At 33.5% G+C, this 14,426-nt stretch overlaps 1 protein-coding gene across 1 annotated transcript; it reads left to right on the plus strand.

Moving 5' to 3' along the window:
- Positions 1-10,614: 10,614 nt before the first annotated feature.
- LOC124922200 (major strawberry allergen Fra a 1.06-like) lies at positions 10,615-11,355 on the plus strand. Its single transcript, XM_047462933.1, has 2 exons — positions 10,615-10,841; positions 10,940-11,355. The coding sequence occupies exons 1-2, from the start codon at positions 10,658-10,660 to the stop codon at positions 11,230-11,232; spliced, it is 477 nt and encodes a 158-aa protein (XP_047318889.1). The 5' UTR covers positions 10,615-10,657; the 3' UTR covers positions 11,233-11,355.
- The last annotated feature ends 3,071 nt before the right edge of the window (positions 11,356-14,426 follow it).

Here is a 14,426-nt window from a genome sequence, read left to right on the forward strand (position 1 = left end):
TATAGTTGCACATCAGGACATGGAACTCGAACAGCTAGACGTGAAGACAACTTTCTTACATGGAGTGTTAGAAGAAGTGATATACATGACTCAGCCAGATGGTTTTCAGGAACCTGGAAAAGAGGAATATGTTTGTAAGTTGAAGAAGTCCTTATATGGACTGAAATAGTCTCTGAGGCAGTGGTATAAGCGGTTCGATAGCTACATGTTTAAGATTGGCTATTCAAGGAGTCCGTATGACAATTGTGTCTACTACAACAAGCTCAAAGATGGTTCCTTCATCTATTTGGTATTGTATGTAGATGATATGTTGCTAGCTGCTGAGAAGAAGTCTGACATTCAAAAGTTGAAGGGACTACTTAGTATAGAATTTGAAATGAAGGATTTAGGTGCTGCTAAGAAAATTCTGGGAATGGAGATCTACAGAGATAGAAGTCATAAGAAACTATTCTTGTCACAGAAGGGGTATATTCAGAAAGTTCTATCGAGGTTTGGAATGGCTACTGCTAAGCCCATTGATACTCCTAGTGCTTCAAATGCACATTTGTCTATAGTATTTGCACCTAAATCATCTCAGAATACATGTCACATGTTCCTTATGCTAGTGTAGTGGGAAGCTTGATGTATGCTATGGTCTACACTAGACCAGATTCTTGCATATGCTGTTAGTGTTGTCAGTAGGTTCATGGGAGACCATGGTAAGGAACACTAGCAAGCAGTGAAGAGGATTTTTCGCTATCTTAGGGGTACATCTGATATTGGTCTCAGTTATGGTGGTGATAGTTAGTGTCTAGTATCTGGTTACTCAGATTCTAACTATGCTGGAGATGTAGACAGTAGAAGATCGATGACCGGTTATATATTCACGCTTGGTGGTTCTATTGTGAGTTAGAAGGCTACTCTGCAGCCGACAGTAACTTTGTCTACTACAGAGGCAGAATATATGGCTTTGACAGAAGCTGATAAGGAGGGAATCTGGTTGAAAGGATTGGTTAGTGACTTGGGTCTACGCCACGATCAGGCTTTAGTGTACTGCGATAGTTTGAGTGCAATATGCTTAACCAAGGATAAGTTCACCATGAAAGAACAAAACACATTGATGTGAGGTACCATTTTCTGAGAAGTGAGAAGAGGATCAAGGTAAACAAAGTGGGGACTGCAGACAATCCAGCTGATGTGTTTACCAAGTCGATTCCGCAGAGCAAGTTTCAACACTGTTTGAACTTGCTCAATGTTAGAAGCTGTTGATTTCCCTTGAAGGGGTAAGGCTTGAGGCAGAGCAAGTCACATTTGGGCATTAAGTGTAATGCATTTATTTTGTTTATCTGGGTATTCAATATAATGCATCTGGCACATCTGGTATTTAAAGTACATCTGGTGCATCTGGCTATCTAGGAAAATATTCAAGTCAATGTGGAGATTTGTTGGTTTCTTTGCCTAGAATATTCTTTTTGGGTGATTGTCCCACATAGGAAGTGAGCAAGAAAAATGTCTTGACCTGGCCCTATAAATAAAGGGCTTGGGTGTTAGTTTTCTCTTGAACTATTGAGTATCTGTAATTCGTATTAACGATTATAGTGGAATATTTTTCAGTGGCTCTTCCCGTGGATTAGTCAGCACTTTTACTGGATACCACATTAAATCGGGTGTCGCTTTCATTCTGTCTTTTACTATTATTATTATCATTGTTCTCGCACCCGTTATAACAGTTTGTTAAAATGGTGTTGAGAATGTTAATGTGTCTTTTGATGAGATGGATTGGATTGTAGATAGTGGTGCTTCTACTCATGCTACATCACGACGAGATTTTTTCTCAATATATGAGGCTGGTGATTTTGGTATTGCTCGTATGGGTAATACTGGTCAAGCACAAGTGGTTGGAATTGGTAATGTTTGTGTGGAGATGGCCAATGGCACTACTCTTGTTCTAAAACAAGTTAAGCATATTCCTGATATTCGCTTCAATCTTTTATCGGTTGGAAGATTGGATGATGAAGGCTTCTGTAATTCTTTTTCTAGCGGTGAATGGAAGCTTAAAAAGGGATCAATGGTTGTTGCCAAAGGTAAGAGACTTTCGAATCTGTATATTATTCATTCTGGGATATCTAAATGGTACATCAATACTTGTGAGGCTGATTCTTCTTCTGAGTTATGGCACAAATGTTTGGCTCATGTTAGCGAGAAAGACTTAACTATGTTGGCTAAGAAGAATGTGTTATGTGGGGTTTCAAATGTGTACTTGAAGAGATGTCCAGATTATTTGGTTGGAAAACAGAGACGAGTGTCATTTAGATCATCTAAATCAAAAAAAAGTGAAAATTACTAGACTTGGTGCATTCTGATGTATGTGGGCTAATGAAGTCAAGATCACTTGGTGGTGCATACTACTTTTTAACATTTATTAATGACTATTCCCGAAAGGTTTGGGCCTATACATTAAAGACGAAAGATCAAGTGCTAAACACATTCAAAGTGTTTCAAGCCTCAGTTGAGAGGAAAACTGGAAAAAAGGTGAATGTATTCGAACAGATAACAGGGAAGAGTACATTGGACCTTTTGATGAGTATTGTCGATAGTAGGGTATTCATCACCAAAAATCGCTTCCGAAAACACCACAGTCAAATGGGTTGGCTGAAAGAATGAATAGGACACTGGTGGAAAGGGTGAGATGTGTGCTTTCACAAGCAAAGTTACCAATTTTTTTTTGGGTGAAGCATTGAGTACAGTAGTACATGTGTTAAATCTCACACCATGTGTTCCTTTGAACTTTGATGTGCCAAATTAATGTTTGGAGTGGTAAAAATGTTTCTTATGATTATCTTAGAGTATTTGTGTGTATAGCTTATGTTCATGTTCCTAAAGATGAGAGGTCAAAGCTGGAAGACAAGACCAAGAAGTGTGTGTTTGTCAGCTATGGACTGGATGAGTTTGGATATCGGTTTTTTGATCCGGTTAATAAGAAGCTTATTCGTAGTCGTGATGTTATATTTATGGAGGATTATACCATTGAAGATATCGACAAGGTGGACGAGGTTGTTCCAACTCAAGTAAATGAAGAGATGGTTGAAGTGAATTCAATTTCAGTTGCTCCTAACTTGATAAACACCAACAACGATCAAACTGAAAATTAAGGTATGTGTTTACATTCTGGTAATCCTTTAAATACTAATGATTTTGTTGATGTTGACTCTAGCAGTGAATCTAATGCTGGAAATGAAAATGATCAAGGTAATGAAAATGTTGATGAGTCCATACTTTTTAATGAGCCAAGACGGTCTACTCGACAGAGACGTCCTTCAGTTAGATACTCAGCAAATGAATATGTATTTTTCACTAATCCTGAAGAACTTGAGAGTTTCAAGAAGCTTTGGAAAGTGAAAATAAAAAGGAATTGATGAATGCCATGGAGGATGAGATGCAATCTCTTCGTGTGAATAACACTTTTGAGCTAACAAAGTTGCCTAAGGGCAAGAAGGCTTTGAAAAATCGATGGCTTTATCGATTAAAGAAAAATGAGCATACTTCACAGCCTAGATATAAGGCTTGGTTCGTTGTAAAAGTCTTCTCTCAAAGAAAGGGCATTAACTTTGGTAAGATCTTTGCTCTTGTGGTAAAAATGCAATCTATTCGCGTGGTTCTTGGTTTAGTCGCTAGTCTTAATCTAGAGGTTGAACAAATGGATGTGAAAACATTATTTCTTCATGGAAATTTAGAAGAAGAGATATATATGGAACAACCAGAGGGTTTTCAAGACAAACTAAAAGAAGACTATGTTTGCAAGTTAGTGAAGAGTCTTTACAGTTCGAAACAAGTACCACGACAATGGTATCAAAAGTTCAGTTCAGTTATGATTGAACATGGGTACAAGATGAACAAGACTGACTATTGCGTTTTTGTGCGAAAATTCTTTGTTGATGATTTTTTTATTCTTCTGCTATATGTAGATGATATGTTGATTGTTGGAAGAAATGTTTCTAAAATTAGTGAGTTAAAAGAAACTCTGAGTAAGTCGTTTGCCATGAAAGATTTAGGACCAACACGTCAAATTCTTGGGATTCGAATTATCCGTGATAAGGATAACAGAAAGTTGCATTTGTCACAAGAGATGTACATTAAGAAAGTTCTTCGACGCTTCAATATGGACAAAGCTAAAGTGGTGAATATTCCTGTAGCTTCTCACTTTAAGCTTAGTCATACTAGTTGTCCTTCCACTGATGATGAGAAGTTTTTTATGAAGAACATTCCATATTCTTCAGCAGTTGGTAGTCTTATGTACGCTATGGTTTGTACTAGACCTGATATAGCGCACGATTTTGGTGTAGTGAGTAGATATTTATCAAATCCAGGAAGACATCACTGGGAAGCCATGAAGTGGATTATGAGATATCTCCAGGGAACGACGAATCTTCAACTAACTTTGGGATGTGAGAAGCCTATGTTAATTGGATATACTGATTCTGATATGGCCGGAAACTTAGATAATCAAAAATCTACTACAAGATATTTGGTGACTTTTATCGGGGGAACTGTGTCTTGGCAATCTAAATTGTAAAAGTGTGTTGCTCTTTCTACTACTGAAGCCGAGCTTATAGCTGCAGTTGAGGCAACAAAAGAGTTATTGTGGTTGAAAAAATTCACAATGGAACTTGAGTTGAAACAAGAAAGGTAGGTCTTATTTTGTGATAATCAAAGTGCAATTCATCTTGCCAAGAATTCTTCATTTCATTCAAAGTCGAAACACATTGAAGTTCGTTATCACTGGATTTGTGATGCTTTGGATGAGAAGATGTTAGAACTTGAAAAGATTCATACAGATGATAATGGATCAGATATGTTGACAAATATGGTGTCACGAAACAAGTTCGAGTTATGTCGATCGGTTGCCGGGTTGACATTACCCTCCAACTAGTCGGTCGGAGGAGTTTGTTGGGTTTTGTCCTCCTAGTTGGAGAGACATTATTTTTTCAATTTAGGTTAACAGAGTTTGGATAACAGCAAGAGAGAGACTAGAGCAAAAACATATTCAAGGGTTTGAGGTAGCAGCTGGAGAAGATTTTTGTTTGATCGACTTCAAACGTTAACTGCTTATTGGTTATTTCTGGGGATACGTTCTAAACGGTGAAGATCTGTTTTCTAGTTGTAGAATTGATAAGGTTGGTTGATCTTACTCTTTCTGCTCTTTGTTGTTATTTGCCAAGATTTTTGTGTGATCTTGTTGCAATTGATTAGTGACTTTAGTTTATATCTAGAGAGAACTCATGTTTGTAACCTTGTTGATGATAGTGGATTGTTAAGTGGTCTGACTGGTCCCGTGGTTTTTACTCTCAATTTGATGAGAGGTTTTCCACGCTAAATCTTGTCTTGCATTATCGTTTGATTTCATTCTGTTTTTCTCATCTCTTATACTCAATTAATTGGGAAATCGTTCTATTTTGAAGAATATACCCATCAACAGGCACATGCGACGGTAGTGTTAGAAGTGGCACAGACAGTAGTGTCGGACGCGAAGGAAGCGATTGTCGGAGGAGGACGCGGTTGAGGGACACTAGAGGAGGACATGACAGATGAGGCAAAGCCGTAGGTTGAGGCGGTGGCAGAGTCAGAGCCGGAGGTGGTGGCACTTATGGCGGCAGAGGCCATGTTGGCACTTGTGGAGGTAGAGGTCGTGTTGGCGCTGGTGGATGGTTGTTTAGATGGTCTTTCTATCTAATGATCGGTTTTTTCTATCTAATGGTTGGTCTTTCTATCTAATGGTCATTGGTTATATAATAAGACTTTCTATCTAATGTGATATTTCTAATTAATATTATAACTTTGTCAAGTTTTTTGGTAAAAAAAATGAAATTTGCTGAATTGGGTTTATTGAAGACAATGTCTACATGATCGTAGTTTGATGTTTCATCAACATGTTTTTGTGAAGGTGAAACTTTGTTTTTACCACGTTTTTTCTTGAGGGGAGATGTAAAAATAATTATACAATTTAATAAAAATGTTCATTCCATTTCTTAACGAATAAGTGAAAAAATTCTTCTTCTCCCCCTCTCTCTTCACTTATTTGTCATATCTCTATGTGTGTTGGGATACAAATTGTAAGATTTACCATAATTATGAAACTCATTTGTATTGGTTGGGATATATATGGTATCCCTTCCATGCGTGCATTCTATCACTTAGTATATGTTCATATTAAACATATATATGTTTTTATAGAATAGTATTTTTTTTTCTTACTTAGTATATGTCTCAGGCTTCTCATCCATCTCCTACAACATAAAAATAAGAAATTAGAAATCAAAAATCAAAAATCAAAAATAAGGAACAATACTCCTCCCTCCATCTCCTGCAACTTAGGAATCAAAAATTAGATACCAAGAAACCAAGAATGAGGAGGGTAGGTAAGAAAAACGGCACAGGCACAAGCGACAGTAGTGTCAGAAGCGGCACAGGCAGTAGTGTCAGACGCGACAGAGGCGAGATTGAAAGAGGACAATTGGGTGGTGGAGGGGTGGCGACCGAGTGGCAGCGGAGGTAAAATAATAATTACATAATTATGGATAAGTTTCAATGCAAGAAATGTAGGTGAGTATTGAGTAAAAATATAGATAATTGGATTCGATTTTTAAGCATGATTAAATTGCAATTACATAATAAATTAAACACACTTAAGCGCTACACAAATTAACTAGAAAAATTTTCGTGTGATGCACACGGATAAAGATAAAAATAAAATAAATTAAAAAAATTATAATAATATTTATTTAATGTTTAAAATTATTAAAATAAAAAATATAACGCTCTCATTTCACATTTTATTCACTTCGATAAAACAACTTATTTTCTCACATGTTTCATCACATATTTTTTCCGAATGAATCTCTCATTTCGTGACTTTACACTTTCACTTTGTAAATCAAATATTTGATTCATATTTTTTAATAATTAGCATCGTGACCTCACACTTTGGTCAATTAAATATTTGATTCATATTTCTTTAACCACTTTCAAATGATACCGGTCTATTATCCCTCGACAAACCACGTCTCAATCACATTTGGTTAAAGGTTGTACTTGTTTTGTTAGGTTGCAAGTTCGAAACCAACAAATAACATTTTTAAATTTATTTTTAATCTTTTTAAGTTTATGGGCGGGTCAACCCACAGTCCGACCCAAGTATTCATTTACTCTCACATAAATATCCAAATTAACCACAGCTCTCGACCCGGCAATCCGGACACTTTAAAAATTAAGCATCATTATATATATAAATAAGTTAGTTAAAATTTGAACTTTTATTGTTAAAATGTCTCGCGTTCATCAAATTTGGTGTTGAATCTTAAATATAAAGTGTTGTTAGCCTAGTTGGTTAAAGGGTTGTATTTGTTTTGTTAGATTGCAAGTTCGAAACCTACAAATAACATTTTTAAATTTATTTTTAACCGTTTTAAGTTTATGGGCGGGTCAACCCACAATCCGACCCAAGTATCCATTTACTCTCACATAAATATCAAAATTAACCACATCTTTCGACCCAGCAATCCGGACACTTTAAAAATTAAGCATCATTATATATATAGATTAAACCAAACAAAAATAATAAGTCATAAAAATAAAGCTTATCAAATACCCTCAGCGTTTACTTTTCAAATAAGTTAATATGATTCAGCGTTTACATTTCAAATAAGTTAATATTATCATATGTATCTAAATGTTTATCGAATAATTTAAAAAAAAGAAAAGAAAAAAAAGAAAGGTGAAACAAACTAACTCAAAACTGGAGTACCAAAACTAGGGGTGTAAATGAGTCGAGTCGCTCGTGAGGTATTTGTGAGTGGATCGGTCAAAGTTTGATTCGAGTTCGGTCAAAATCGAATTCGAGCCGAGCTCGAACCAACTCGTTTAAGATTCAAGCCGAATTCGAGCTTAGGTAAGACTCGTTTGATGGCTCGTCAAGACTCGTTTGATGGCTCGTCGAGCTTTTTTTGAGTCTAATCATATAATTTTTATTATTATTATATTTTACTTTTTTAATCAAAATTGGAAACATATATACACATCAAATTATCTATGGGCTTATTGCTTATGATTTCTCTAAAATATACTTATAAATTTTAAAATATATGTTGTATAATACTTATAAAAAAATAAATAAATTTGATATTAATTTAATTACATAAACATAAATTTTGAAAATCATATCAAAATATAATTATACTAGAATATTATTTAATGTATGAAATCTTAATTTATTATACTTTATAAGATGCAAAACTATTTTTATTTCATTATAAAGTATTTATAAAAATATAGCAAAATAATATTTATAAATTAAAAATATATATTCTATAATATTTATAAATTATAAGAAAATAAATAGATTTGATATTAATTTAATTACAGAAATATAATTTTTTTAAATCAAATCAAAATATAATTATACTGTAATATTATTTAATATATACAATCTCAATGTATTATATTTTATAAAATATAAAATTATTTTTATTTCATTATAAAATATTTTATTTTTCAAAATAAATATAATAAAGTCTAATATGTTTTCAAGTTATCTAAAATACAAGTTATATAACTTGAAAGTATGTTTCTCAAACATGCTTGAACATTAATAATTCTCTTAGGTTTTGTATGTGTATTCTTACGTGAACCAATACGTCCATTCTTACGTGAACCAAGTCCTTGCTGAGAAAGAGTTACCGGGCGTAAAACAAAAAGTACGTGGAGGGTTGTACGATCCGATGAATGAACTATCGACTTTCATTATGTTTTTTTTAATATAAAAAATTAATATTTAAATATATTTAAATTCGAGCCTTTCGAGCCGAACTCGAGCATATGTTTATATGATCGAGCCGAGTTCGAGCTTAATATTGAAAGCTCGATCGAGCTCAAACCGAGCCAATAAATAATGAGCCGAACCGAACTAAAGCTAGAGCTAGTTCGAGCTCGACTCGACTCGTTTACACCCCTAATCAAAACTCATTAACAAGTTGATTCTATGGTGAGTATAGGACCATTCAATTCAAATAGTGTAAAAAATAGAAAATAAATATTTTTCCTAATGTTAGAATCATTGATATATATATATAGTCACTAAACTTATAAAAATGATAACAAGTCATATAAACTAAGTTAATTTTATCTCAAATCTCAATATCATTTTAAAAGTTATTATAAAAAATAACTTTGCATTGGGAGCCGAGGTGCTCATAAGTGATACGTGAAAATGACAGCTCAGAGCTTTTATTTGGTAAGTTAAAATGTGAGGATGAATTTAAAGCTATGTCATAGAAATATTTTCAATCATAGACTTTAAATAGGATGCCTTGCCAATTAATTTAGGACTTTGACTATTTTCGTGTCCACTAGAAGTGCCTTATCTGACATCATGTTTTCATTATTATTTAAATATAATAAAAATAAAATAAAAATATTTGAGTTGGATAATATAATTTAATTTATAAAATAACAGTAATGTGAGACTTGTCCATACATACTCAACATCTATTTTTACTCTCAAGATATATATTGTTTTCTATAACAATATTTTATAACACACTCTCACAATTTGAATGATTAAATATATTTTGTTATGACTGCACATCATTGTGACCATTTTTTCAATTAATCACTTCCCCTAAGACCATCCCACCTAAACATCTATTCAAGGCCTGGTTCTCTTTTGAATTTTTAAAAAAACTTAACAAAAATTAATTTTTTTAATTAATTATTTCTTAACAATCATATCACATTTTATTAACCAAAATACTAAAATACCTTTTATTTTAAATTATTATTTTTTATTTTATTTAAATATATAAGTACTCTTTAAGTCTTTTTACTAAAAAATAATCATTATCTTTTCAATATCATCACCAATCATTATTTTTTTTCTTTTTTCTAGGTTTTAAAAAAACTCCAATCCGAACGACCCAACTCAAGGCGCGCTTTCAATTGTAATCATATTTTAAATATAAAGTATTTTCTCTAGTAAATTTAACCTGCATATTCAATTCTCATTAAAATCTTGTTCAATCAAATTGAAATTATTAACTTTCATATTATTATTTTAATTAAAATAATAATTTTAATTTAAATTGTTTATTGGATTCTCAAAAAAGTTAGAATACCAAAATATCAATAAAAAAAGCCCTTGAACTTTATCAACAATATGAAACGGTCAATTTAAACTTTTCAAATTATCAATTTAGTTCTAAAACTTACCCGACAATATTAAACAAGACCCTTAGAGCTCCTTTGAACTTTAGATTTCATTCTTACTTTATCTTTATTGAATTTACATTTTAAACAATATATATATATATATATATTAATAATTCATCTATAATCTCTCAAATAACCCAAATTTTCATAGAACAATTTTTTTTTTCAAGAAAATATATTAAAATCTCAAGATCAAACAAGGTATTGGTCAAAATAGCCGTCCATACTCAATACTGACCCTACCAGATAATCTTAAAAAACATTTCAAAGAAGATCACAATTCCAATTTAACTTTTATTTCATTGCATCCAATTATTAGAGAGAAAAAAGTCTATAAATCCACATATGTAGTGTCAAGCATTTTCCTAGTCCCACATTTCCTATTTTTAGCAAACCATCAACTACTTTATTTTCGATCATGGGTGTAACCGAATTTGAAGCGGAGATCATTTCCTCTATTCCTCCGGCCAAGTTATTCAAGGCCTTTGTCTTAGACCTTGACAAACTCATCCCTAGGGTCATGCCCGAATCCATCAAGAGTGTCGAGACACTTAAAGGCGATGGAGGGCCTGGAACAATCAAGCTCTTCACTTTCGGCGAAGGTGATCACTAACAAATCTTACTCACTTAAATTATCGTAAAATTAACAAAATTTTAGACTCAATAAATGAAAGTTGTTATGAAGATTTAATTGGTGTAGGTTGTCAATTCAAAACTGTGAAGAATGTGATCGATGTTTTGGACAAAGAGAACTACACTTATAGATATAGTATAGTCGAAGGGGACGTTTTAATGGGCATACTAGAGAGAATCTCTTACGAAATCAAGATCACGGCCAGTTCTGATGGAGGCTCCGTGTCCAAGAACACGAGCAGATATGTGACCAAGGGGGACATCATGATCGATGAAGATAAAATCAAGGAAGGGAAAGGAAGGGCATTCGCCTTGTTCAAGGCCATAGAAGCATATGTCTTGGAAAACCCTAATTACTAAATGACATGTGGACATTATATCTTAGAAGCCTATATGAGATAGGATGTTTTGTTTTTAATGTAGATGGATGTTTTGGTTTTTAATTTAGATACATTGATATAAAAACGTTTTATGAGATCAATATTTCATTACTACTTAAATTAACTAGCATAAAACCCTTGCACCGCAAGGGTAAATAAAAATCACATTTACAAAGTTGAAATAAACAATATTCACCTCTTTGTGATCGTCATCGTCTTCATTATCCTCTTCGTCGTCAACATCTATGGTCTGAACATGATGGTGCTTCAATAGTTGGGACATCTTATTGATTGTCTTCTTCCTCTCATTAATCGTTATTTTTGTTATTCATAACAAAAATGATAACAAATTTGATAAAACGACATTCATTTAACTTTTTTTTCATCAGCACCGACATCTTTGACTTTTTATTCTCATTTCTCGGTTAACCAACAATATTATTTTTTACTTAATAAATATTTTATATTACTAATCTCGTGACATCACTTATGCACTCAACCATTTCAACATTACCAACATCTTTTACCATCATTTTTGGCAAATCAACCATCTCATCGTATCACTAACCTTTTTACCCTCACTTATTCGGTAAACTAACAAATTCACTCATATATTTAACGACCAATATTTTTGTTCTCTAATGAACATCTCATTACTAATCTTGTGACCTTACTTCGAGTATTTTATAACTCAACCATCTCATATAATTATCGTGGCCTCTTTACCCTTCAACAAACCAATCACCAATCAAATTGACCTCTCATCTCGTAAACTCACTTTCACACTTCATTCAACCAACCATCTCAGTCACACATTTAACCACCAATATTTTTTTTTCTCAATGGAGTTGACAAAAATCACCAAATCAAATCACATATTTTCACATGTCTTTTATTCCTCGCCAAACAAATCACCAAAATCCCAATTGACCTCTCCATCTCATGACCTCACACTTTCAGACGTTTCTTATCCTTTGAAAATCAACAACTAATCTCAATCGATCTCTAATATCGTGACCTCACACTTAGGTCAATCAACATCTCATTCACATATATTTTTAACTACAATCACAATTGACCATTAATCCCATGATCTTACGATACTTTGTTACCGGTCTCTTACCCTTCATCAAACCAACTACAAGTCTCAATCTTATGTCTCTTATCCCTTGGTAAATCAGCCACTAATCTCATCGACCTCTCATCTCGTGACATCATACTTTCATATTATTCTAATTCATCGACAAACCAACTACCAATCACAATCGATCTTAAATATCGTGACATCACACTTCGTTCAATTAACATCTCATTTACATATATTTTTAACTATTAATCACAACCAACTTATAATCTCATGATTGTACGATTCTTTGTAACCGTCAACTTATCCTTTAGAAAACCAACCACCAATCTCAATCTTACCGACCTCTTATCCTTTAACAAACCAACCAATAATCCCATCGACCTCTCATCTCGTGACATCATACTTTCACATGATTTTAATCCCTCGACAATTCAACTACTAATCACAATTGACCTCTAATATTGTGACCTTATAATCTTTTGTTATTAGTCTCTTATCCCTCGGTAAACCAACCACTAATTTCAGTTGATCTCTTTTTTTAATTATTTTGAACTTCCAACTTTCTTGATTCATATCCAAATAAGAACCTCTAATCTCGTGACATCATTACTTTTACATGCCTTTTATATCTCACTAAACCAATTACCAAGCAAACATACCACCAATCTCAATCACACTTTTACGCGTCTCTCTTATCTCTCAGCAAACCAACCACCAACCTAAATCTACCTATTGTCCCTCATCAAACTAACCACCAATTCTAATATTACCGACTCTTATTCATCGGTAAACCAATAACCAATCTCAATCAACCTCTTATCTCGTAACCTCACACTTTCACATTTACATGCCTCTAATCCCTCGGCAAACCAACCATCAATCTCAATTGACCTCTAATCTTGTGACTTTATGATCATTTGTTATCGAATTGTTTATCCCTTGACAATTCAGCCACCAATCTCAATTGACCTCTAATCTCGTGACTTTACAATCCTTTGTTACCGACTTGTTTATCCCTTGGAAATTCAGCTACCAATCTTAATGTTACCGACCTCTTATCACTCAGAAAACCAACCACCAATCCAAATCACGCTTTCACACACCTCTTATCTAGGGATGACTGTCTGTTTGGGGCGAAGAATGCATTTACCATCCCCGTTGCATTTTTACTTTGGAGATTTTTTTATTACCATCCCACCTCATTCGGTTTTGGGGAATTTCCGTGAGCAACGTTTATACCATATTCTAAAAAATAAATATTTTTTTATATAATTAAATTATATAAACAATTTTTTAAATATAATATATATTGTAATATATTAAAAACTTATATTATATAATGAAAAAATAAATATATTGGTGATTTTATATATTTAATTGTGTTTTTAGTGTTTGGGACATAATTAGGGTGGTTCAGGGTAGGAGACACAAATACCATCCCCGCCCCATCCACGGTCAAACTAGAGAAACACTACCCCAAACGGGGCAATTCAGTTCAGTTACCGCGAGACGATTTCAAATTGTCATCCTTACTCTTATCCCTCGGTAAACCAACCACCAATCTCAATCGACCTTTAATCTCGTAACCTCATGATCCTTTATTACTAGTCCATTATCCATTGGCAGACCACATCTCAATCACATTTCTAATAGTCTCTTATTCATCGACAAATCAACCATCAATTTTAATCACACATTCACACACCTTTTATCCCTTGGTAAACCAACCGCCAATTTCAATAATATTTTCACACGATTCTTATCACTAAGAAAACCAACCACCAATATTAATCACATTTTCAAACGCCTCTTATTCCTCAGAAAACCAACCACTAATCAATCACATATTCACACGTCTCTTATCATTCAACAAACCAACGATCAATACGATCGATCTCGAATCTCGTGACCTCATGATCATTTGTCACCGACCTCTTATCCTTTGAAAAATCACAATCACAATTTACCACGTCTTATCCCTAAGAAAACAAAGTATCAATCTCAATCGACATTTAACCTCGTGAACTCACACTTTGGTTAATCAAATATTTGATTCATATTTTTTAGTCACTCTCATTTATTACCGG

Source organism: Impatiens glandulifera, chromosome 1, assembly GCF_907164915.1.
Source record: "Impatiens glandulifera chromosome 1, dImpGla2.1, whole genome shotgun sequence".
In the NCBI taxonomy this organism is placed as follows: domain Eukaryota; kingdom Viridiplantae; phylum Streptophyta; class Magnoliopsida; order Ericales; family Balsaminaceae; genus Impatiens; species Impatiens glandulifera.

Excerpts from the sequence above, each read along its gene's own strand:
- LOC124922200 (XM_047462933.1), top strand. The coding sequence starts at position 10,658 with ATGGGTGTAACCGAATTTGAAGCGGAGATCATTTCCTCTATTCCTCCG. Across the intron at positions 10,842-10,939 it reads GCTCTTCACTTTCGGCGAAG|GTTGTCAATTCAAAACTGTG; the intron begins GTGATCACTAAC and ends TAATTGGTGTAG.